Genomic DNA, 27,617 nt, shown 5'->3' on the forward strand with positions numbered 1-27,617 from the left:
ATGGTGAAGAGGATGCGGAATGGAGAGCGGTTGCCATGGGTTTCCCTGCCGATCGCACGCACGCTCACAAACGCGTGTGCATGTGCAGGTATGCGCGCGGATATAAGGACACGCACACACACATACAGAGAAGCGTGTGCACGCACAAAGAAACAAACACACACCCACGAATGCACACACACACAGCTGAGTGGAAGTGTGAGAGGGCAAAGGTTGAGCTAACACACAGTCCCCTCGGGCAACCCCCCCCCCAAAAAAACAATCCCCAAAAAGTATAGCATTTCTGAGGAGGTGTTTCAACTTTTTCTTTATCCCTCTCTCTACCCCTGCTCTCTCCAACCCTGCTCTCTTCCCAGCTCTCTCTCTCTCTCTACCCCTGCTCTCTCTCTCTCTCTAAGCCCTCAATACAGTACCCACAAAGGACTTGAAATACTGCTTATCGACAGCGAGCACATTCATTTTATCCGTCTATCACAGAACTGCACATGCTATCTATGACTAGTGGGATTTTAATAGAGCATTACGTTACACAGGACCAGATAAGGACATCAGCAAGGACAACAGCCACCCGAGCCACATAGAAATGGGAGTTATAGATCTCATTCTCATTGAAAGCAAGTCTAAGAAGCGGTAGATCAAATCAAATCAAATGTTATTTGTCACATGCGCCGAATACAACAGGTACAATAGACCTTACAGTGAAAAGCTTCCTTACAGGCCCTTAACCAACAATGCAGTTTTAAGAAAATACCTACAAAAAAGTAAGAGATAAGAATAACAAATAATGAAAGAGCAGCAGTAAATAACAATAGCGGGGCTATATACAGGGTGTACCGGTACAGAGTCAATGTGGAGGCTATATACAGGGGGTACCAGTACAGAGTCAATTTCAATGTGTGGGGGCACCGGTGTCGAGGTAATTGAGGTAATATGTACATGTAGATAGAGTTATTAAAGTGACTATGCATAGATAATAACAGAGAGTAGCATTAGCGTAGAAGAGGGTGTGTGGGGGGGGGGGGGGGGGGGGGGGTGTAGGAGTCTGATTGCTTGGGGGTGGATGCTGTTTAGAAGCCTCTTGGACCTAGACTTGGCGCTCCGTTACCGCTTGCCGTGAGGGAGCAGAGAGAACAGTCTATGACTGGGGTGGCTGGAGTCTTTGACAATTTTTAGGGCCTTCCTCTGACACCACCTGGTATATAGAGGTCCTGCTTGGCGCCGGTGATGTACAGGGCCGTACGCACCACCCTCTGTGGTGCCTTGTGGTCGGAGGCCGAGCAGTTGCCATACCAGGCAGTGATGCAACCAGTCAGGATGCTCTCGATGGTTCCGCTGTAGAACCTTTTGAGGATCTTTTCAGTCTCCTGAGGGGGAATAGGTTTTGTCGTGCCCTCTTCACAACTGTCTTGGTGTGCTTGGACCATGTTAGTTTATTGGTGATGTGGACGCCAAGGAAATTGAAGCTCTCAACCTGCTCCACTACAGCCCCGTCGATGAGAATGGGGGCGTGCTCGGTCCTCCCTTTCCTGTAGTCTACAATCATCCCCTTGATCAAGTTGAGGGAAAGGTTGTTGTCCTTGCACCATACAGTCAGGTCTCAGACCTCCTCCCTATAGGCTTTCTCATCGTTGTCGGTGATCAGGCCTAAAACTGTTGTGTCATCGGAAAACTTAATGATGGTGTTGGAGTCATGCCTGGCCGTGCAGTCGTGAGTGAACAGGGAGTAAAGGAGGGGACTCGAGCAAGCACCCCTGAGGGGCCCCCGTGTTAAGGAAAATATATTTCACAACGATTTAGAGAACAGAATGATTCTCTACACTATGCTTGCTTGTTTTTATCACGTAAACTGAAATTCAGCAAACTATTCAAATTTTTGCAACCAGGAAATTGTTTAAGAGAGCAGTAGGAGGCAAGGGTTTGAAGCCAGGCCAGAGCAGGATGACTGACTGCTATGAGGTCAGAGAGACAATAGAAAGGCATATGATTCATATTATACATCTATTTGAAAGAGGAAACTGACCAAGAGGAAACTGTCCCATCTAGCCTGTAATAAATAGCCGCACTGAACTCTCTCTCTCCCTCTCTAGTCTGTTTTCCTGTAAACTTCACAACATCATCCCGGTCTTTCTTTCAACCATTCTCTCCATTCTTTCATCCACCATCCCTTTCTCACATGCTGTCACAGCCAAAATGGTAACTATGGCTAACTAAGGACACTGTTACAAATGTACAACCAGTTGAAGGCAGATCTGAAGTTAAAATGATCCCTGGTCAGTCTCCCTCCCCTCTCTCCTTATCCCTCTACCATTTTGCTAGCCGAAGCATACCCAAAAGGCCTCCCTCTCTCCCTACAATCCCCCCCCCCTCTCTCACCTGCAGTCCAGTCTCTCCAGTTCAAAGTGGGGGTTGAAGTTGAGGACGATGCGCTGGGAGGGCTCCGGGGCCGTGATGACCCACTGGCAATTCTGGTGGGGCGGGTACTCCAGAGGGTAGCCCGGGGACGTGATGTACCCTGCGTCGCTGGCATCCAGGGTGTTCCCACAACCTGGATGTGTGAGAGAGAGAGAGAGAGAGAGAGAGAGAGAGAGAGAGAGAGAGAGAGAGAGAGATGGTTATTACACAGACTCAAAGCATCTGATTATCGATTCGAGAATTTGTCTTCTACTTCCATAGGGATGTGATTTGTAATAACATCTGCGTCAGAGATGCGTCGTGTTCACACTAAATCTACTATAGCAACAGAATAGACAACCACGCACATGTCCCCCTCCCGTGCAGACAGACTAACCCCACACCATGGCTCTCATCTCTCCTCCGGGAGCATTCTTTAAATGTAATTTGTTGCTCTGGCGAGGCAATCTGCAAACATTTGAACACATTCCCTTGATCCTATCGGCTCTCTCCCAGGAACAATAGCCTGCCAATAGCATCGCTCGGCTGGCCCAGACAGGAAGTGACAGCAGACCACCTGTCTAGGGGTACAAGGGTTCACCCCGATTCTGTAATGAGAAGCCGGAGTAACAAAGCCTTCATTTTAGCCGTACGCCCACGCCTCACTCGCCGTTCCCTATCGCACACCAACACGCAAAGCACACACACACACTAACACATCAGCAGACAATACAGTGAGGCCCCTCATCAGTCATTTTACTGCAGTATATGATTTCCCAGTCATTATTATTCTAAACGGAAGGCCAGATTAGGAAGACAAAAACGTCTCTCCACAATGTTCACCATGACAACGACGTTAGGGGCGGTTAACTCTTTCACGCGCTGACAAGAGGCTGAGTTCCCGATTCTTCACCCTTCATCCCGAAGTGTGCCCTCGTTTACTCTCCCTCGTGCATTTGGTGCAAGCATAGCCGGAGGGAGTTTCCACCATTATCCCTACACCAGTTCGTTCCCTTTAAATCCATGAGGGGGAGTGCACAGGTGTTCACATCGGGAGAAGGGTCGAGGATCGGAACACAGCCTGACCATCTGAAAAGGAAGACTGAGTGTGAATGTTTTATTTATTGAACCTTTATTTAACTAGGCAAGTCAGTTAAGAACAAATTCTTATTTACAATGACGGCCTACACCGGCCTAACAAGGACGATCCTGGGCCTATAGTGCGCCGCCCTATGGGGCTCCCAATCACGTCCGGTTGTGATATAGCCTGGATTCGAACCAGGGTGTCTGTAGTGACGCCTCAAGCACTGAGATGCAGGGCCTTAGACCGCTGCGCCGCTCGGGAAGCCCAATGAATACGAGGATATTGTCAACGAAAATGGCGAGGACTCAATGCTCCGTTTCATCTGCTTCACCCATTGCGAGTTATGTGAGCACGCCATCAAAGAAAGCGGGGAGAAAAGATTGGAGGGTTGAAATATAATAGGCTATTCAAGTGTTGACATTTTCAAGACTCTTTGTGTTTTATAAAGGTGCACTTAGGATTTGGTGACATTTGATATAATAGCGAAACCCTACCATCCTTACTTGGATAGAAACTACACACACGTGTACACACACACGTGTGTACACACACACACACACACACACACGCACACACACGTGTACACACACACACGTGTACACACACACACACATGCACACACACACACACACACACACAATATCCCCACACGCCAGTCCAGTCCATCACTCAATACTGCAGCCAAAGCTAAATAGAAAGATAACCAAAAGAAAAGTCTCTCCATTTCCCCTGGAGGATTCAGACAGGTTCTTCTCTCCCCACCTCCATGTCTGCATCTGAAATGGCACCCTCATCCCCAATTTAGTGCACTACTTTTGACCAGAGCCCGTAGGGAATCCCATAGGGTTCTGATCAAAAGTAGCGCACGATATACGTTTCCCTGGTGACAAAGGTCCGGATGGATAATGTCATTTATCAGCATCGCAACAACCCCCGAACCTCGCAACCCACGCGACCCCAAAGTGTTCAAGCACCTCTTGTTGGCTGAGAAAACATTGCCGTTTTTAAGTTCATTTCCTGCAATTCCACACATTCTTCCATGTGTTGTGTGTTTATATGACACCATGGGGTCCAATCACAACCTTTCTACATTGTTGACTAATAGTGAAGACATCTGAATTATGAAGCAACACAGAGGGAATCATGTAGCAACCGAAAAAGTGTCAAACACATCAAAATATATTTTATATTTGAGATTCTTCAAAGTAGCCATCATTTGCCTTAAAGACGGCTTTATGCCACATTCTTGGCATTCTCTCAACCAGCTTCATGAGGTAGTCATTTCTTTCCTTAATTTAACGCGTTTCAGCCAATCAGTTGTGTTGTGACAAGGTAGGGGTGGTATTCAGAAGATAGCCCTATTTGGTAAAAGACCAAGTCCATATTATGGCAAGAACAGCTCAAATAAGCAAAGAGAAATGACAGTCCATCATTACTTTAAGACATGAAGGTCAGTCAATGCGGAACATTTCAAGAACTTTGAAAGTTTCTTCAAGTGCAGCCGCAAAAACCATCAAGCGCTATGATGAAACTGGCTCTGAGGACCGCCACAGGAAAGGAACACCCATTTACCTCTGCTGCAGAGGAAAAGTTCTTTAGAGTTAACTGCACCTCAGATTGGATCCCAAATAAATGCTTCAGAGTTCAAGTAACAGACACATCTCAACATCAACCTCGCAGTCTTCAGAGGAGACTGCGTGAGTCAAGCCTTCATGGTCAAATTGCTGCAAAGAAACCACTCCTATAGGACACCAATAATAAGACGAGACTTGCTTCGAGCAATGGACTTTAGACCGGTGGAAATCTGTCCTTTGATCTGATGAGTCCAAATTGGAAATTTCTGGTACCTTTCTGGTCTTTGTGAGACGCAAAGTATGTGAACAGATGACCTCTGCATGTGTGGTTCCGCGAAGCATGGAGGAGGAGGTGTGATGTTGTAGGGGAGCTTTGCTGGTGACACTGTCTGTGATTTATTGAGAATTCAAGGCACACTTAACCGGCATGGCTAAAACAGCATTCTGCAGCGATATGTCATCCAGTCTGGTTTGCGCTGAGTGGGACTATCATTTGTTTTTCAATAGGACAATGACCCAACACACCTCCAGGCTGTGTAAGGGTTATTTGACCAAGAAGGAGAGTGATGGGGTGCTGCATCAGATGACCTGGCTTCCACAATCACCCGACCTCAACCCAAATTAGATGGTTTGGGATGAGTTGGACCGCAGAGTGAAGGAAAAGGGGCCAGAAAGTGCTCAGCATATGCGGGAACTCCTTCAAGACTGTTGGAAAATCATTCCAGGTGAAGCTGGTTGAGAGAATGCCAAGTGTGCGCAAACCTGTCATCACGGCAAAGGGTGGCTGATTTGAAGAATCTCCAATATAAAATACATTTTGATTTGTTTAACACTTTTTTGGTTACGACAAAAACTTTTTGGGACTATTATTATTGACAACGTACAAAATAGTAAAAATAAAGAAAAACTCTTGAATGAGTAGGTGTGTCCAAACTTTTGACTGTTACTGAGTGTATATATATATATTTATTTATTTTGTATTTTTTCCTGGACCCGCAGTCCGTATTGACCCCGTTCTGGTTCCGGTCCGCGGTCTGCCAGTTGAGTATGGGGGACATAGGGAATAGGGTGCCATTCAGGACGCACCCCCATGTATTCTCCAAAAGGCGTGCGGGGCTGTCAGTAGTACCGCCAGGGGAAGATTAAGCCATTTGGGAGAAATCCTGCAGCCTCTGCACTTTTCTGCTCCCCGAGCTGAGCAGACCATTCATGTGCAGCTAAGGAGGGAGGGCGACGGGGACGGGGAGGGGTGGGGGGGTGGAGAGAGGGACGCCAGCAGGGAGAAAGGCAGGTAAAAGAGGGATAGGTGAAGGGGATGAGGATGATGAGGGGGCTGAGGTATGAAGGGAGAGGGACAAAAAAAAGTGGGAGATAATAAGAGGGATTGAGAAAGAGAGGGTTAGACGGAATGGAGAGCGGCAGAGGAAGGTTGTGAGACGGATACGGATTAAGACAGAGAAGGGAAGGAGGTGATTGAAGGGGAGGAAGAAAGACAGTGTGAGGAGGAGGGGGAGAGGGAGAGAGCGAGAGAGAGGGAGAGAGAGAGAAAGCCTGACGAAGCTCATTAAGACATGACCATCCCTGTGGGGACTGACCCTGGAGGAGCTGATGGGCTGTCAGTAGGATATACAGTACATGCTGGGGAGAGGTGTGTGTGTGTGTGTGTGGGGGGGGGGGGGGGGGTCCTCTATTCGGGTGGAGAATGTTTGTGTTTTTATGAATATACGGACGGTGTGTTTTTCAGGGGTGTGTGATAAGGAGGGAGGATGAGGTAGAGAGGTAGCCTCATGAATGATTGTGTCTGTAATGGCTCAGGACTCCATCTATTCTCCACACACAACACTGCACACACATGCTGTAGGGACCCCAACATACATGAACAATGTTGACATACAGTATATAACATCATTGTAGCAATAAGAGGTGAGGGCATTTGTGGGTCTACAGATAATGGCGTGTATGTGCATCTGTGGGAGTGTGTGTGTGTGTGCGTGAACTTGGCTGCAAGCAAAATTTGTGCGTTCACGTCTTCAAATCTACTGTACAAGTCTCCGTCTATATATACAGTATCTGCATATGACTGCATATCTCTGTGTGTGTGTGTATGTGTGTGCACCAATTTCTATCAGCGGTATTATCCGCGTACTGTGGCGTCACACTTTGTGATAAACTGCAAATGTGTGGAAGGGCCATTATAAATCTTGACATAATTTGCTCTTTTTCTCTCTTCCCCCCCCTTTTCTCTCTCTCTCTCTCTCTCTCTCTCTCTCTCCAACCTTAATTAAAAAGTGCTATCGCTTCGAGAGAGGGAATCAGGGGGACAGAGAGAGGAGGAGGAGAGGCACTATTCGTTCATCCATTCATCCCTACACGGGGGCTGTCTCCACGACTGTTTTTAATCGAACCCCTCCACACAAGACTGGACAGAGGGAGGGAGGGAGGGACTTTTGACTATCAAAGCTCTTTACTTTAATCATTAGACACCGACCACAAGGCCCTACCTACCTTTCGATAATATTAAAGTGTCCTGTATGGCTATTATATTAAGGATTAAGAGAAAAAGAAATGTTACCATCCTAAATGAATATGAGAATGAAATCGTAGTTATAACATAGCCACTCAAGTGTGCAACGTTCAGACTGCAGTTCCAATATGAACAACACAGATTTGGGACCCGCTGATTCAGAGAGGTTGGGTTAAACGCGGAAGACACATTTCAGTTGAATGCATTCGGTTGTACAACTGACTCGGTATCCTACTTGACCTTTCATTTCCCTAATTCGCCAATAGCAAGCTAGGCTAAAGCTTCCCCTCTCTCTCTCTCTCTCTCTCTCTCTCTCTCTCTCTCTCTCTCTCTCTCTCTCTCTCCTGAGTTAGAGCACCCATGCATGTCTCTTCATAAGAGGCTAAGTGGTTTTGGCTAATCAACTAAATGCATTGGGGGTGGGTATAGCGATCAATTAATCAATGGATCAATTGACCACAAGCAGATGGTTGTGTTTCGCCGGGTTTTGGTTTGCTAGAATACTGCTGTCCAGATACATGACCTGTGTGTGAGTGCGTGCACACACACTAAGCAGCAGACCAAGGGGCCACCAGCTAGCCGATAGGTGTATTATTTATGGTGGCCTTGTTTTTAATTTCACCCTAGTCGCCTCGTTCCAGGGGGTTGGCGTGTGTGTGTGTGTCCCCCCCCCCCCCCCCTCAACCCTTCTCTCCTGGACAAGGTATTGAACCACAGCCCCTGTTTTTCAGCTCTTGAATGCTAATAACTACAGTCCTGACCTTGTTTCTCCGCTGCCCACTCGCTATAGGAGTCTGGGGCAGATTAAAAAAGATGCTGGGGGAGAGAGAGTGAGAAGGATGAGGGGGGGGGGGGTGAAGGGGGGGAGACAAGTGACAGAAGCGAACGAGGGGGAGAAAGAGAAAGAAGCAAGCAGAGAGAAGAGATAGAGAGATAAAATAGAGAGAGAGAGATAAATAGAGAGGGAGAGAGAGAGAGATAAAATAGAGAGATAGATAAAATAGAGATAGAGAGAGATAAAACAGAGAGAGAGAGATAAAATAGAGAGAGAGAGATAAGAGAGAGAGAGAGAGAGAGAGAGAGAGAGAGAGAGAGAGAGAGAGAGAGAGAGAGAGAGAGAGAGAGAGAGAGAGAGAGACAGAGGGACAGAGAGAGAGGAGGAAAACATAGCTTTTCATTCATCTGCATCATGACAGATAGAAAGGGAAACACACAGAGGCGGTGAAGACACACTCTGGTCCTGTATGTTCACATTCATGAGTTCATTACTGGATCATTATTAGGAATGACTTGATCATACTAACACAATCATGAGTCACACTGTTGTGGTTACAATAGGTGCATCCCAAATGTGACCCAATTCCCTGTTGTAGTTCATTACTTCTGACCTTAGGCCCTATGGGCTCTGGTCAAAAGGAGTGCACTAAATACAGAATAGGGTGCGATAAGGGACAAAGACGCAGACTTAAAAATAGAGTCTCTCCACTGTTAGATACATGGTCCCCCTTCTGCTCTCTGACCCCCGGAGTAGTGTTCCTTTTCGCACGCCCAACATCATCAGTTCCCCTTCCTGCCCTCTGCCCTTATGACTCTGTGACCCTGCTGTTATCTGCTGTGTGGTACTCAACCCCCTCCTGTCAAATTCTGTACCCTTCCTTCTCATCTCTGTTTAGCTCGTGTTCTCTCTCTCTCTCTGGTGTTTGTCCGGGAAAACATGCTCTTGTTCTGCACAACATCTTTGTCCCTCTCTCGCTCACAACCTCCCTGTCTTTCCCACATCTCCTTTCTCTCTCTCTCTCTCTCTCTCTCATGCTGCTGTGTGTATGTTACAAGCTGTGATGTTTTGAGGAGGAGAGGAGAAGGCTGGAACAGTGAGTGCTTTGGCAGGCTGAGGTATCTGAGCAAGTTGGGGGAGAGCTGCCAAGGGCCCACATCTGTCTTTGATCAACGGGCACACAGGCAGCCAGCACTGCAAACAGGCCATATTGAATCTCTCTAAGGCAGGTACCAACCCATTCACACACATGCACACTTGAATGCATACAAACATGAATCACACACACCACACACTTTGGAGCACATTCTAAGGAACAACCATAGGACTAGCCCTGTAAACCAGCCAGGGAGGAGACACTGAGTAGGGTACAGAGCAGAAGGGGAGTGAGAAACCAGACCGGGTTTTAAAGCTCAGGAGAGCTCTATATCAGCAGTCGGAACTTGCGCAAGATTCCAAAACTACAACCAAAAAAAAAAAAACTATTGTGCATTAATTATGGATATAACTACTGCGACTTAAGAATCAAGCCAGCGAGCTTAAAAATCATCACGATTCCCCGAATGGAATGGAAGATGGCCTTTTTGTCCAAATGTGCAGTCTGGTTTTAATGTTGCGGCGCGAGTGGAGAACTGATTGTGTGGCGCCGCCTCGAGTTTCCGACGCAAAAGCGCGATTGAGGCACAAACCATCACCATGATTGCAAAACTAGGCTCTTGAGATAATGAGCGAGTTGTTGTTGGTGTTCTTGTTGATGCTAATGATGATGATGGTTAGTCTAACTAATATTCTTGTCATTATCCACTAATAGCAAAATACCACTTCGAGGCGCATTATTTTGGATAGGCAATGGATTATGTTGTGTCTACAGACGCGTTTAGAGTTTATCATTCATTCATGAACTCAAACACGAAACACAACAAAAATAAAGTATGTCCGTTTTTTTCCCTTTAAAAAAAATTATTCTATAATTATTATGGAATTGTCACCCTACAAAGCAGAGTCATTGGGCTATTATAGGCTCATGTATGTAGGGTTATTCCTATTTTCTTCCTGTGTTCATACATTTACAAAACCAGACTAACATGAACGGCCGTGGAACTTTTTAACATGCTATAGCAACTTCTATTAATTGGTAATTACCTCCTGTTTGGGGGGGGGGGGGGGGGGGGGGGGCATAATAGAATAGCTTTTGAGTATCAAATCATTTATCACCCAGTCATTTTTCATTCGGTGAAATATTGTCAAATTATTCTTGGCATACGAAAAAGGTAGAATAGCAATGTTGTTCTGGGCAAACTAGGGTGACGAATGGGAACGGCATCATCTTTCAAGGTTGAGAGAACATTTTGTGGGAATGATCAGTGCGCCTACACTACACATGATAGCCTACTGGTTATCAGACAGTGTATATCTATCTATCTACTGGTTATCAGATAATGTATATCTGATGCCATTCGCGGCCTATGTGTTGAAATTCCTGACTTGAAACAGATGGAGATCGCGCTTTTAAAACCAAACGAGTTTTTCCCAACGCAGAGAAAAACAAGCTAACTGTCTCCAAGACGGTTTCCGGTTTTTTTCCTCCATAGTTTAAAGCAGATTCGGAATTTAAATCACCCATAAACGGTAGCGTCGGGTACATTCGGACACGTTTCTTGACAGCCCATGCGTTCCAGAGAACTGTCCAACAACTGACCGTAAACTTACCTTGGTCTCCACCGACTCCCGGTGTTAGACACATTGCAAGTACAAATCCAAACAGCGACGATAGCATATCCATTTTGACAATGTTCAATGTCTTGTTGTTTTTAAAGGTAACCTCCCGGGATCAAATTAGTTGTCCATCAAGAAAACCCACACCCTTTTTTTTTGCTGAAAATGTAGGGACAAATGTTATTGCTCCACGTAGCCTATTTTACCCAAACAAGCAAACGAATAATGTTTGTTCCAAGTGCACTTAATTGAATAAAAATAGGCTGAAGACAGCGGTGAAGAGCTTTCCCTCCGAAGTAGGCATATAGGCTACTTGAAAGACACACTTCATAACTCTCATCTTGTCGTCGTCATGACTGAGTTATTGAGCCTCGTCGAGCAAAGTGGATGAAATTAATTCCTCTTGATTCCCCAATTCCATACAGAGCATGTCCACTGATATGGAACCTCCGGGCTATTTCCTACAGGGTCTGATAAGCGGCTCTGAGTCTACCTCCAAATACGATTGAAGCGCTTGCCTTTCTCCCCGTCTCTCTCTGCTCACAGGGATTCAGGACTGCGGTCATTTACGACCACTGAGACACAGCTGCCTGAACTATCAACCCGACAAAAATAAGTCTTCGCATTTCGGACAAGAATGGAGCGCAAATCATGAGAACTGTGACACACATGAATACACTATCTTCAGAAGGAGAATTCATTCCATCTCTGGCACCACTCATCTAGTGTTTTTGTCTGGAGAGGAGTGTCTCTGCGCTCCGGCGGCATGTGTGTATGTGAGTGAGTGAGAGTGTGTGTAATAGCACTTTTGAACAGAGCAGCTATCGCATTACAGTCAGCACCTCGGCTCCGCCTCCGGTTGGTCGTTGATCATAGAGGGGTACGCGCACACTCGTAAAACACACACAAACGCGCGGGCACACACACGCACACACACTTCACGTGATGCCAATAGATAAGGGTTCCACAGATAACGCACACACTATCAACTCAGACTCGGGAGCATTTCCACAGGCTATTTTCACGAGAAGAACCAAAGAAACCAAAGACAAAAAGGGGAATACGTGCGGGGGATAGAGGAAGGAGAGTAGTACATGCATAAGGTCTCCTGAGTGGCGCACTGGTCGAAGACACTGCATTACTTTCCCTGGTTCGAATCCAGGCTGTATCGCATCTGGCTGTGTTTGTGAGTCCCATAGGGCGGAGTACAATTGGCCAGGGTAGGCTGTCATTGTAAATAATAATTTGTTCTTTTAACAGACTTGCCTAAGTCAATTATATATTTTTAGTCAACAATATATCATACAGTGGCATACAGTGTTTGTGTGTGTGTGTGTGTGTGTGTATGCGAATGAGTGTGAGCTCTCCTCTATACAGCGGCTCTCACCCCATCACCACAGCACACATCAAACAGTGGTTTGAGGCTTAACGTTGCATCCCAAATGGCGCCCTATTCCCTATGTAATAGGACCCTGGTCAAAAGTAGTGCACTACATTGGGAATATGGTGCCATTTGGGGCACTTTCAAAGTCATATGTTCTTGCTGCCTCGTGGAGGGAACCCACCCAGCCCGGCACAAAACAGCCCTACAATCAGGCTGCCTAAATACAGCCACACTGGCTTTAATAACACACTGCCTGGCCCAAAATACGCTGCTGCCTGAGAAATGCCTCTATGGACCAGCCCAGGCAGATTCCCATTGCTTACAGTACATGAGAGGGTAGCTCTGGTCCAAGGCAAAGTACAGGAAGGCTCAACATGAGCAAGCTGCACCAACGCCCTGGACCAGAGCAAATTGAAAAGGGACGTCACATTAGCCTGGTCCCAGATCGGTCGGTGCTGTCTTGACCAACGACCACATCTGTTACCAGGCTAATATTAGCTATATTACATGAGAGAATACTGTTTATTAGCATTGATGACACTTTGTTAGTTCTTTCGAGTCTAAGATGTTGGGGGAGGGAGGGGGTGCTAAACTGTTTTAAGAAGGTCATACTATGGATCATTTAGATATTTGATTTGGAATTTTAGGAACCCTTTAGGTGTCACAAAAAACATGTAAAAACAAAAATATGAATAAAATATTGATTTTGGCCTTTACACTAAAGCCCAGAAACGCATTGAATAACACATTCATCAATGGCAAAAAGGACACTCAAAAATATATAATCAGAAAAGTGTCTGCCCAAAATCTAGGAGATATAAAATGACTCAGGATTTATAAATATCATTTATATATACACAGTACTAGTCCAAAGTTTGGACACACCTACTCATTCAAGGGTTTGTAATTATTTTGACTATTTTCTACATTGTAGAATAAGAGTGAAGACATCAACACTATGAAATAACACATAGGGAATCATTTAGTAACCAAAAAAGTGTCAAAGAGATTCAAATATACTTGATATTTTAGATTACTCAAAGTAACCACGCCTTGATGACAGCTTTGCCCACACTTGGTATTCTCTCAACCAGATTCACTAGGAATGCTTTTCCAACAATCAACATATGCTGAGCACTTGTTGGCTGCTTTTCCTTCACTCCGCAGTCCAACTCATCCCAAACCATCTCAATTGGCTTGAGGTCAGGTGACTGTGGATGGCAGGTCAACTGATGCAGCCCTCCATCACTCTCCTTCTTGGTCAAATAGCCCTTACACAGCCTGGAGGTGTGGCATTGTCCTGTTGAAAAACAAATGATAGTCCACTAAGCACAAACCAGATTGGATGGCATATCGCTGCAGAATGCTGTGGTAGCCATGCTGGTTAAGTGTGCCTTGAATTCTCAATAAATCAGACAGTGTCACCAGCAAAGCACCATCACACCTCCTCCATGCTTCATGGTGGGAACCACACACGCAGAGATAATCCGTGCACCTACTCTGCGTCTCACAACGACACGGCGGTTGGAACCAAAAATCTCAAATTTGGACTCATCAGATCAAAAGACAGATTTCCACCGGTCTAATGTCCATTGCTCGTGTTTCTTGGCCCAAACAAGTCTCTTCTTATTATTGGTGCTCTTTAGTAGTGGTTTCTTTGCAGCAATTCGACCATGAAAGCCTGATTCATGCAGTCTCCTCTGAAAGGTTGATGTTGAGATGTGTCTGTTACTTGAAATCTGTGAAGCATTTATTTGGACTGAAGTTTCTGAGGCTGGTAACTCTAAGAACTTATCTTCTGCAGCAGAGGTAACTCTTGGACTTCTTTTCAAATCAAATTAAATTTTATTGGTCACATACACATGGTTAGCAGGTGTTAATGCGAGTTTAGTGAAATGATGATGCAGCCCAACAGGATGCTCTCAATTGTGCATGTGTAAAAGTTTGTGAAGGTTTTAGTTGACAAGCCAAATTTCTTCAGCCTCCTGAGGTTGAAGAGGCGCTTTTGCACCTTCTCCCTCACACTGTCTGTGTGGAACCATTTCAGTTTGTCCATGATGTGTACGCCGAGGAACTTAAAACTTTCCACCTTCTTCACTGCTGCGCTCCCTCTGCTGTTTCCTGAAGTCCACGATCATCTCCTTGGTTTGTTGACATTGAGTGAGAGGTTGTTTTCCTGACACCACACTCCGAGTGCCCTCACCTCCTCCCTGTAGGCTGTCTCGTCATTGTTGGTAATCAAGCCCACTACTGTTGTGTCGTCTGCAAACTTGATGATTGAGTTGGAGGCGTGCATGGCCACGCAGTCATGGGTGGTCAGGGAGTGCAGGAGGGGGCTGAGCATGCACCCTTGTGGGGCCCCAGTATTGAGGATCAGCGAAGTGGAGATGTTGTTTCCTAACTTCACCACCTGGGAGCAGCCGGTCAGGAAGTCCAGGACCCAGTTGCACAGGGCGGGGTTGAGACCCAGGACCTCAAGCTTATTGATGAGCTTGGAGTGTACCATGGTGTTGAATGCTGAGCTGGAGTCGATGAACAGCATTCTTACATAGGTATGTCCAAATGGGAAAGGGCAGTGAGCAGTGTGATGCCGATTGCATCGTCTGTGGAACTATAGGGGCGAAATGCAAATTAAAGTGGGTCTTGGGTGGCAGGTAAGGTGGAGGTGATGTGATCCTTGACTAATCTCTCAAAGCACTTCATGTTGACAGAAGTGAGTGCTACGGGCGATAGTCATTTAATTCAGCTATCTTTGCCTTCTTGGGTACAGGAACAATGGTGGCCATCTTGAAGCATGTGGGGACTGCAAACTGGGATAGGGAGCAATTGAATATGTCCATAAACACACCAGCCAGCTGGTCTGCGCATGCTCTGAGGAAGCGGCTAGGGATGCCTTGCGAGGGTTAACATGTTTAAGTGTCTTACTCAAGTCGGCCACTGAGAAGGAGAGGGGTGGCCCGCAGTCCTTGGTAGCGGGCCATGTCAGTGGCACTGTATTATCCTCAAAGTGGGCAAAGAAGGTGTTTAGTTAGTCTGGAATCAAGACGTTGGTGTCTTTGACGTGGCTGGGTTTTTTTTGTAGTCCGTAATTGCCTGTAGACCCTGCCACATACGTCTCGTGTCTGAGCCGTTGAATTGCAACTCCACTTTGTTCCTATACCAACATTTCGCTTGTTTGATTGCCTTGCGGAGGGAATAACTACACTGTTAATATTTGGCAAATTCCCAGTCATCTTTCCGTGGTTAAATGCAGTGGTTTGCGCTTTCAGTTTTGCGTGAATGCTGGCCATCTATCCACGTTTTCTGGTTTTAATAGTCACAGTAGGTACAACATCTCCAACGCATTTCCTTAAAAACTCACTCACTGAATCAGTGTATAAATCAATATTATTCTCTGATGCTGCCCGGAACATTTCCCAGCCGGCTTGATCAAAACAATCTTGAATTGTGGGTTCCGATTGGTTAGACAGGCGTTGAATAATTCTAGTCACGGGTACATCCTGTTTGGGTCCCTGCCTATAGGACGGTAGGAGCTAAAATATGGCTGTCCTCATGAGAGACAATTTCATCAAAGTTCTTGAAATTTTCCGCATTGACTGACCTTGTGTCTTAAAGTAATGATGGACTGGTATTTCTCTTTGCTTATTTGAGCTGTTATTGCCATAATATGGGTCTTTTACCAAATAGGGATATCCTCTGTATACCACCCCTACCTTGTCACAACACAACTGATTGGCTAAAACACATTAAGGAAAGAAATTCCATAAATTAACTTTTAACAAGGCACACCTGTTCATTGAAATGCATTCCAGGTGAATACCACATGAAGCTGGTTGAGAGAATGCCAAGAGTGTGCAAAGCTGTCATTAAGGCTAAAGGTGGCTACTTTGAAGAATCTCAAATATAAAACATATTTTGATTTGTTTAACACTTTTTTGGTTACTCAATTATTTCATATATGTGTTATTTTATAGTTTTATAATTATTCTACAATGTAGAAAATAGTAAAAAATAAAGAAAAATCTTGGAATGAGTAGGTGTGTCCAAACATTTGACTGGCACTGTATATATACACAGTGCATTCGGAAAGTGTTCATACCCTTGTTACGTTACAGCTTTATTCTAAAATGTAAATGTAATATTTCAGTTAAATATTATTTTTTTTATACATTTGCAAAATGTTCTAAAAACTGTTTTTTCTCTGTCATTGTGGGGTATTGTGTATACATAGACAATTATTTTACATTTTTATCCATTTTATATATATTTTTTTTGACAGATTTAACAACTTTTTGGGGGTGGGCACAAAACTATCTTCATACTTCCATTAGTTTTTTAAAACCAGTACCAGTTACCTTCAGACAAGTCCCGCGACACCATCCTGTTTGTGAGAGTCAAACTGTTCGGAAGCTACAGACGTTTTTTTTTTGCGAGAAGATCAATTTTCGGGATGTCTCATGGTCTGACAAACACAGCTCTAGCTCTGCCACCTTTCACCGCAGATGCGGAAGTGAGGCACTGGCGGACGCGGTGGATTGATTTTTTTAAACGGACAGATTTGGATGTTTTTTGTTGTTATGTACGCATCGGCGCATCAATCGACTTTAGGGGGTTAATCAGTTAGCGAGTCTTATTATTAAGACTCAATGGGAGTGCAGTGGAGAAGTCATGTAGGACATTAGTTAAACGTTAGTTGAATATCTGACCACAATGCCCTTGGTGCAGGTCATGTGACACGTGTGTGTCAGGGCATGTGTGTAGCCTCCGTCTGATGTCAATCTAAGTTGGCCCTCAGGCACCCAGTCATTTCACAGATTTCTAACACCCCGTCAATCAATCGGGACTCTACCTATATCCTTAGAGGTTCCATGTCACATGTCACTTGTGATTGGCTAATTTGAGCTCCTGGGCGTCGCCCCAGACAGGCAGCCCAGACAGGCTGCCAGCCCCTTTGGCTGATGTTGTAGAATCCTGCAGTTATTTGTCAGTGCCTGTATGTTTTATGGCCCCCCATGGGTTATTCATTCTGTGTGTGTGAGCATGTTCGCCCACATGGTTATACCGTATGTACCACATGCGGTTCTGAGTGTGTGTGTTAACAGTTACTTAGACCCTAAAAATATATTTCAAAAATACCTAGAGTGTTTATGTACACTACAACTAGAGCATGTGTGCTGTTTTTGTGTCCAGTTGTGTGTGTGTGTACGTGCATGCATGTAGGTGCCCCATGTCTCTATGAGACAGAAAGCGTCTGTGTTGCTGAGGCATCAGGCCTTCCTCACTCAACAGCCCCCTGCCGAGAGAGAGAGCGAGAGAGAGAGAGAGAGAGAGAGAGAGAGAGAGAGAGAGAGAGCCCACATCACCAACAAACTAACATGGTCCAAACACACCATGACAGTTGGGAAGAGGGCATGACGAAACCTATTCCCCCTCAGGAGACTGAAAAGATTTGGCATGAGTCCTCAGATCCTGTAAAGGCTCTACAGCTGAACCATCCAGAGCACTGGTTGCATCACTGCCTGGTATAGCAACTGCTAGGCCTCCGACTGCAAGGCACTACAGAGGGTAGTGAGAACGGCCCAGTACATCACTGGGGCCACGCTTCCTGCCATCCAGGACCTGTATACCAGGCGGTGTCAGAGTAAGGCCCTAGAAATGGTCAAAGACTCCAGCCACCCTAGTCATAGACTGTTCTCTCTGCTACCACACGTCAAGCGGTACCAGAGTGCCAAGTCTAGGTCCAAGAGGCTTCTAAAGCTTGTACCCCCAAAGCCATCAGACTCCTGAACATCGAGTCAAATGGCTACCCAGACTATTTGAATCCCTCCCCCCCCCCCCCCCCCTCCACACCACTGCCATTCTCTCGTCATCTATGCATCGTCACTTTAATTAACTCTACCTACATGTACATACTACTCAACTAACATTGACTCTGTACCGGCAACACCCCTGTATACATTGTTATTTTTTACTGCTCCTCTTATCTTATTCCTCTCCATATTTTTTGAAACTGCACTGTTGGTTAGGGGCTTGTAAGTAAGCATTTCACTGTAAGGTGAATGAATACCTGTTGTATTCGGTGCATGTGACTAATACAATTTGATTTGAAGAGAGAAAGAGGGAGAGCGAACAGTCCTGGGGTTTCACCAGACCTACGTGACACCCCGGCTGTCACCCCATCTCCACACCTCTCCACTCATTCACCCACTACTCCGTCCTCCACCACTCCTTCCCCACAAAACAAGGGAAGTGCGTCTCTCTCTCTCTCTCTCTCTCTCTCTCTCTCTCTCTCTCTCTCTCTCTCTCTCTCTCTCTCTCTCTCTCTCTCTCATGTTAGGGACTCATCAGACAACTCATCAAACACCCTTTGAAATGGTTTGGTCAATGGAGGTCGAGTGAGCATGGTTATCAGCTATCTCTTTCCTCTGAAAGAACAACAGATGCCTTCTAAACTTCCTCAGAGCAGAAGATAAGGCCCGGGCTGGACTTTATTTGACCCAAAGTCCTGGGTTAGGCAAGGTTAGGCAGTGTGAGCAAAACAGAGGGAGGTTTTGTTATTCATTGTAATCAATCACACCACATGCAATGGTCTACTATCGGGAACCTGCTCTCCATACTCACATACCACACATTCCATTGTATAGCCTCACCGGTCTTAAATACTCCTACTTCCTTTCTTTTCTTTATTTAGAAGGTTTCCTTATTTTTAAAATCGTAACAGAAAAACATGATTATGTTCCTTAAAATATAGCGAGGCGCGAACACAATCTGGATCCTAAGGGAATGCCAAGACCCTCTTTATTTGATCCCCCCAGTGCTCTGCTTTTTCGACAAATTAATTTCCAACGCAACGCATGCCGATGTCTGATGGGCAAGTTCTCCCCTTCGCTGAGAATAGACCTCGCCCTTGAGTACCCCGCCTGTCTACTGTCCAAAACGGCTCCTCCTCACCACCGAATTCCAGCCCACCCACTGCATAGGCCTGCCCAACCCAGGGTAATAATTATACACGTACACTTTCCACTAATCTGCCTGGCGACTGTCTCCACTGTGAGATATGTGCACATCTGGACTGGAGTGTAACAAAAATGTTTCCTCCTCCCTGTGTGTCACATCGATAGGTTAGACAGAAAGTATTGAATAGCTCGCAATCCTGCCAAAGTCTCCATGCTAAAATAGCAACCAGCCCCACGGGGGGTTGACTTAGTTCTTTTGCAGATACCCATTGAGCCAAAACATGCTAACAACAGAAGTAATTGCTACAGTTCATTCACTCACTTGGCAGTGACGATATGCGGTGCAGTGCATGTTTATGCCATATGGGGGCAGGCTATTTCTGGAGTGTTCCAGGAAACAGTTCCAAAGGAAACAAGTGAGATAAGAATCCTCTACACACCTCTAGACCAACCGAGAACTCAGAAGACCGTAAAGAGACCTCTCTCGACAATGATAGGCCTTCCCTGTCAGATTTCCACCGTTGTTGTTGTTTCCTTAATTACAAGACGGCCACCTCAAATGCATTGCTCCTTGGTCTTATTTACTGTAAATGAACGCTATACCCTTGGCACGTCAAGAGCAGAGAAAGAGCTGGGGCTTTATTTATGTTTAACAGGAGCCAACTTTCTCTGTCATCCTGTAGTCTCAGAAGTTCTAGGGTGTCTTTAGACACATCAAAGAAGCCCAGTAAGACCAGAGCTCGTTCCTCTGCTTCGGGGTGAAGTTTCCCCTAGGTACAGATCTAGGATCAGCTCACCCTTCCACAATCCGAACCTTAACCATTAATGGGGGAAAAAACAAAACTGACCCAAGATTAGCTAACTAACTTCACACTAATCCCGTTCCTCTACAAATTCCCCACTCCAGAGAAAGGCTCTGTGGAATGTGTGCATGCATCTGACATGTTAAATCCATCAATATTAGTTAAGTGATAATGCCCATCGAAGCCGGTGTTTGAAGGATATATTGTTACAGGTGTTAGGCCGTGCTAACCGTGCCAATATATCCTCCAAACACCAGCTTCGAGGGCATTATCATTTTTATACAACGGGTTACCAACCTGTTCAAATAATGATTTATACATTTTGATTAAAAACGTTATTTTGAGGAATTTATTCATACTATTTCAACCTTCCCCATGATATAGTCCCCGACACAAATCTAGGGTTGTTACCCAAGCCGGCTGGTCGTTCGTTCTATCGGTTCGGTTGCAGAGACGCAACCCAGTACATCAGTCTTTTTGTTCGGTATCTGGGGACGCGACCCAGTCGTTTGTTCTAAATGTTCCGTTGCCATGTTGGCTGGCAACACTCTTATCCCTTGCTTGCTAGCGAGACAACTACTAATTTACAGTTACGTCAGCCAGAATAATTTGCTTCTAGTGGCATTTATTTGGAGACATCCATAACGATGAGCTAATGAGGCGGGATTTCACCTGGCATAGAAAATGTGCTCACTTGTCAGGACACTGTTGTTCAGAGGAGCTAGCCAACAACACAGCTAACACACTCACTTCAAACCGAAGCTGGAAAGACTGCAAACGAGCTGCACTTTGTTTCGTTTTTACCTGATTTCTATTGACATTTCTTTGTATATAGCCATAAAAATGATGCCAGCTGATTCATGATTTCGACTGGCTGAGAAACGTTGCCTGCCTGTCTGTCTCGTCCAGACACGTTCATTACTATGGGACAGCTGGAGGAATATTGAAACAATGTTGCAAATGTCGTAGAGACAGAGAGACAGGTTTATACAAATCTTTGCTGTTGAAAACTAAATGTTAGTCTAAAAGAAATGTGAGATAATGTCTAGATGCTTTTTATAGAGGAGATAAAGTCTATAAATTGCGTGGCTGGGCTGATGAGACAGTGGATTGCGCAGTCAGATGGAACAGAATAAATAGGCATTTTAACACTATATATTTAGCAGGTGGTAACTTGTGGACACTGGCTGGAATGCGGTTTTAACCAATCAGCATTCAGGACTAGACCCACCCGTTGTATAATTTTCAACATTTAGAAGTTGATCATCAAATTTAGTGGCCTTAATTAAATTGGCTGTAGATAGCAAGACTGAGTGAAAGAAAGAGAAAAATAAGGAAGGAGAGAGCATCGACCTTTACAAGCTGTTTTTGTCTTATGCATATGTGTGTTCATTTGTTCGTTTGTGTGAGTTGGCATATGTTTTCTCGTGTGTTTGTGTGTCACTTTTTAGTTATGCCACCTCTTCGCAATCCCTTTAGATTAAATGAGCTCTACATCTCGGAAGCCAGTCTCCAGCTTCCAGTTAGTCTCTCCAGACTCTCCCACACCTTGTTTGCTCTGTGGGGATTAGATCACTTGGCCTCTATATGCGGGAGCAGCCCTCGACAAACTAGGAGAAGATAACAGTGGAGGCTACAAGTGGATGTTAATGATCCCCAGTCCGTTGAAGTGGGTGAATCGCCGAGCCCTATTGTTTCACTGTGAGGAGGCTGGAATTGCCCCACCACATCCTGTGTGTGTATGAAAGAGAGAGAGGATAAGGGGATCGTAGGTCAAGGAAGACACACAGGCAGTCGCACCACACACAGAGAGAGAGAGAGAGAGAGAGAGAGAGAGAAAGTTAGTGGAGTGTTCTGTTTAGACAGGAAACGAGTAAAGGACCGCCGTTCTTGCTTCTTCCTCTGTTCAAGGTGATTTATTGTGACTTATTGCGGAATTCTGCTGCGTTTACGGTTTAGTTTAACGGAGTCTATGGGAACGCCATAGCATTTATGAGCATGTTGTACGTCTGTGATGAACTCCTGTCCGGTGATCTCTTCGCTTGCCTCTCTCACCCGCCTGCCATGTGAGACTGGAGCCTTTGACATATATTGCTCTGACAGTGTCAGTTGAGGATACTGTGGGCAGGGGTGTTCAACTCTGACCCTACCAGTTACGGAGTCTGCTGCTTTTCTGTTCTAGCTGATTATGAATTGCACCCACCTGGTGTCCCGAGTCTAAATCCGTTCCTGATTAGAGGGGGATAATGAAAACGAGTGGAACTGGCTTCAAGGTCCAGAGTTGAGTTAACTCTGGACCTTAAACTTTCTGTTTCTAACAGGACTGGCTTAACCAGTCTAGTCCAGTATCATCCACATTATCATAGTAATCTTGTGAAAAGGAAAATAATAATGTGTCCATGGCGCTACGAGGCCATGGTGTGTGTGTGTGAGTGTGTGTGTGAGCATATGAGTGCGTGTGTCGAGGCCGACAAGGAAACAGGAGATGGCTCTGGGAAATGAAGAGAGGGCATTTCAGATTTGATTTAGTGTTAGTTGCGTGGTGTGGAGACGGCGATCTGCCCATCCCCATGCAGACAAACCTAATCGACTTGCAGCCTCTGTCTGAGCATTAAGGTGTGTCACTCATGTACCCCCTTTCCAATCACACGCCCACGCACAGACAGACGCACACACTCAACGGGTGAAAATGAGCTATCTAGCTAAATCCAGCACTGTTAAGCCACAGTATTTTTTGAGATTTCAATTGTTGTGCATTGTGCGTGTCAAATAAATGAGTTCATAACACACGCACATCAATACATACAGACTGTCTGCTGGGAGGAAAATACTGGATCCCGCTTCTGACACCAAATGTGATGTCTCAACATCTGTCCGTCACCACCAGTCACATCACATCTACACCGAGAGCCAGAGAGGGAGGGAGGGAGGGAGGGAGGGAGGGAGGGAGGGAGGGAGGGAGGGAGGGAAAAATACCTTATTTCCATGGAAACTTACCCCCACACCAGTGTGTCCGGAGTTTCCTGTTAATGTAGGCTCTAGTGTAATTGTGTTTCCATCAGGAGTTTGACACTAAGAACTTCGGGAGAACAGAATCAACCACCTCATCATCAAGACAGTTACTTTGTGAGAAGATGTTGAAGTTCACAGTTGGAGATTGTTACGTAAATGCCAGCTGAAAAGTACCAGTGGCCTGGCTTTGGACACAGGTGAAAGCAGGTCTGCCGGAGCCATGGCCCAGTGAGACACAGTTACCGACCCACGCAGGTCAAAACAGGAAACCCACTGGGCACACACTGGTTGAATCAACATCGTTTACACGTCCTTTCAATGACATTACGTTGAACCAACGTGGAATAGATGTTGAATTGGGTCTGTGTCCAGTGGGAAGTCTAAGCGGTTTTTGTAAGACACTGGGGTAAATCCTGTCTAGAAATCCTGCCAATAAATAGATAGAATAGACATAGAGAGAGATAAAATAGAGAGAGAGAGAGATGAAATAGAGAGAGAGAAAGAGAACGTGAGAGTGATGGCACACTGTGATGGCCACAGTGTGCCATCACAGCAGCAAGATTTGTGACCTGTTGCCGCAAGAAAGGACAACCAGTGAAGAACAAACACCATTGCAAATACAACCCATATTTATGCTTGTTTATTTTCCCTTTTGTACTTTAGCCATTTGTACATCACTACAATATATACATAATATGACATTTGTACATCACTACAACACTGTACATATACATAATATGACATTTGTACATCACTACAACACTGTACATATACATCATATGACATTTGTACATCACTACAACACTGTACATATACATCATATGACATTTGTACATCACTACAACACTGTACATATACATAATATGACATTTGTACATCACTACAACACTGTACATATACATAATATGACATTTGTACATCACTACAACACTGTACATATACATAATATGACATTTGTACATCACTACAACACTGTACATATACATAATATGACATTTGGAATGTTGTATTCTTTTGGAACTTCTGTGAGAGTAATTTCAACTGTTCATTTTTATTGTTTATTTCACTTATTGTAGATTATCTACCTCACTTGCTTTGGCAATGTTAACATATGTTTCCCATGCCCCTTGAGTTGAAAAGAGAGAGAGAGAGAGAGAGAGAGAGAGAGAAAATTGACAAGGCAGGGATGAATCATTATTAGTTGAGGATATATAATAGACGATGAGACTGAGACGAGAGACGACAGAGATATGCTCCAATTGGACCGCCACTCAATCTATTTGAGTGGTAATTCAATAAGACCTTCCTGGTTTTCCCTATAGCCAATCAATTGCACCCGGTGCAAAAACAAATATGCATTGCCAGTCCAATAACCATCAGTCATAAAAATACTTCTGTTCAACTGACAGTGTTTATCAAAGCTCAATGTCTATTTCACAAATGGCAACCTATTCACAGTAGCACACTACTGTTGACCAGAGCTCTATGGGCCCTGGTCAAAAGTAGTGCACTACATGGGGGAAAGGGTGCCATTTGGGACGCATCCTGTCTCCAGTTTCAGGAAATGTGTAAATTGGAGGGGACATAGGGAACGAGTTGACAGTGGTACATAACATCACTCCCTGAGGTGGATAGTGACCAAGATAACACAGATAGTAAAGAGATAGTGAAGAGATAACAAAGAGATAGCAGTCACCCCCTGCTATGTGTGAACCCGAGCTTGACCAAGAAAAACAGATTGGGGGATTTACGTTGGTTTGTAAACAAAACAAACAAGTTCAGTTAGGAACGAGTACCACAGCTTTTGTAGGCCTAACCCCCACATCTCTCTCTCTCACACACACACACACTGGAGGGAACAGAGGTAACAAGTTGATGGTGGTATGTGCTATCACCCCCTGCGGTGGCTAGTGACCAAGATAACAGAGATAGTAAAGATATAGAGATAACAAATAGATACAGTGCCTTGCAAAAGTATTCATCCCCCTTGGCGTTTTTTCTATTTTGATGCATTACAACCTGTTATTTAAATTGATTTTTATTTGGATTTCATTTAATGGACATACACAAAATAGTCCAAATTGGTGAAGTGAAATGAAAAAAAATAAAAAACTGAAAAGTGGTGCGTGCATATGTATTCACCCCTTTTGCTATGAAGCCCCTAAATAAGATCTGGTGCAACCAATTACCTCAGAAGTCACATATTTCGTTAAAAAAAGTCAACCTGTGTGCAATCTAAGTGTCACATGATCTGTCACATGATCGCAGCATATACACACGTGTTCTGAAAGGTCCCAGAGTCTGCAACACCACTAAGCAAGCGGCACCACCAAGCAAGCAGCACCAAGAAGATCAAGGAGCACTCCAAACAGGGCAGGGACAAAGTTGTGGGTAAGTACAGATCAGGGTTGAGTTACAAAAAAATATTCAAAACTTTGAACATCCCACAGAGCACCATTAAATCCATTATTAATAAAATGGAAAGAATATGGTACCACAACAAACCTGCCAAGAGAGGGCCGCCCACCAAAACTCACAGACCAGGCAAGGAGGGCATTAATCAGAGAGGCAACAACGAGACCAAAGACAACCCCGAAGGAGCTGCAAAACTGCACAGCGGAGATTGGAGTATCTGTCCATAGGACCAGTTTAAGCCGTACACTCCACAGAGCTGGGCTTTACGGAAGAGTTGCCAGAAAAAAGCCATTGCTTAAAGAACAAATTAAGCAAACACATTTAGTGTTCACCAAAAGGCATGTGGGAGACTAGCCAAACATATGGTAGAAGGTACTCTGGTCAGATGAGACTAAAATGTAGCTTTTTGACCATCAAGGAAAACGCTATGTCTGGCACAAACCCAACATCTCCCATCACCCCGAGAACACCATCCCCACCGTGAAGCATGGTGGTGGCAGCATCATGCTTTGGGGATGTTTTTCCATCGGCAGGGACCTGGAAATTGGTCAGAATGGAAGGAATGATGTATGGCGCTAAATACAGGGAAATTCTTGAGGGAAACCTGTTTCAGTCTTCCAGAGATTTGAGACTGGGATGGATAATGACCCTAAGCAAACTGCTAAAGCAACACTCGAGTGGTTTAAGGGTGTTAGGTTCTACTTTCAGAGTAAATAACTCTACTGACACACTAGAAGAGCTTAACCTAGTTGAATTCTTCCCAAAGGGTTGATACAGCTGTAATTCAGACACAGACATGGCTTCTCCCGTGGTAGTATTCATTCCGCACTTTGGGTGGAGTCTCTTCCTTATCGCTAAACATTGTATCATTTTTTCTAAGCAAGGAACTAAGTGATATGAGCCTTCCAACGGTTTCTCCCCTTGTCAGTACTGCCACAGGCGATCGTGTTCCCTGCACTCAGCCCCTCCCAAGCTTCATTATGGCTCCACCCCTCATGTCTCTTTTGTAACTAATGTTCATATACTTCTGAGTAGAACAATGTTCCAGGTTTAACCCCGAATCCAACAAGGGGAAACATTTAGGCCCCAGGTGAAAGCAGGTCTGCCGGAGCCATGGCCCAGTGAGACACAGTTACTGGCCCACGCAGGTCAAAACAGAAAACCCACTGGGCACACACTGGTTGAATCAACGTCGTTTACACGTCATTTCAATGACATTATTTTGAACCAACGAGGAATAGATGCTGAATTGGGTCTGTGTCCAGTGGGAAGTCTAAGCGGTTTTTGTAAAACACTGGGGTTAATCCTGTATGGAAATCCTGCCAATAAATGGATAGAATAGAGATAGAGAGAGATAAAATGGAGAGAGAGAGAGATAAAATAGAGAGAGAGAAAGAGAGAGAGAGAGCATGTTAAATTGACAAGGCAGGGATGAATCATTATTTGTTGAGGATATAGAATATTAACAATAGGATACGAGACTCTCCTGTTGGTATTCTATTATTGAGACAGGCTTTAATATGATATAATGTTGAGACTGAGACGAGAGACGACAGAGATATGCTCCAATTGGACCGCCACTCAATCTATTTGAGTGGTAATTCAATAAGACCTTCCTGGTTTTCCCTATAGCCAATCAATTGCACCCGGTGCAAAAACAAATATGCATTGCCAGTCCAATAACCATCAGTCATAAAAATACTTCTGTTCAACTGACAGTGTTTATCAAAGCTCAATGTCTATTTCACAAATGGCACCCTATTCACAGTAGCACACTACTGTTGACCAGAGCTCTATGGGCCCTGGTCAAAAGTAATGCACTACATGGGGGAAAGGGTGCCATTTGGGACGCATCCTGTCTCCAGTTTCAGGAAATGTGTAAATGGGAGGGGACAGAGGGAACGAGTTGACAGTGGTACATGCCATCACTCCCTGAGGTGGCTAGTGACCAAGATAACACAGATAGTAAAGAGATAACAAAGAC

At 44.9% G+C, this 27,617-nt stretch overlaps 1 protein-coding gene across 1 annotated transcript in view; it reads right to left on the minus strand.

Annotated features, from left to right (window-relative positions):
• nrp2a (neuropilin 2a) overlaps nucleotides 1–12,107 on the minus strand; it is a 66,323-nt gene extending 54,216 nt beyond the window's left edge. Inside the window, exons 1-2 of the mRNA XM_090240536.1 lie at nucleotides 11,058–12,107; nucleotides 2,378–2,545 (exon numbers count right to left, since the gene is read on the minus strand). Of these exons, the coding sequence (XP_090096662.1) occupies nucleotides 2,378–2,545; nucleotides 11,058–11,130 (241 nt within the window). The 5' untranslated portion in view covers nucleotides 11,131–12,107. The remainder of the gene's footprint in view (nucleotides 1–2,377; nucleotides 2,546–11,057) is intronic.
• Nucleotides 12,108–27,617: the final 15,510 nt, after the last annotated feature.

Source organism: Oncorhynchus mykiss, chromosome 7 (assembly GCF_057628025.1).
Source record: "Oncorhynchus mykiss isolate SJ-2025 chromosome 7, ASM5762802v1, whole genome shotgun sequence".
Taxonomy (NCBI): domain Eukaryota; kingdom Metazoa; phylum Chordata; class Actinopteri; order Salmoniformes; family Salmonidae; genus Oncorhynchus; species Oncorhynchus mykiss.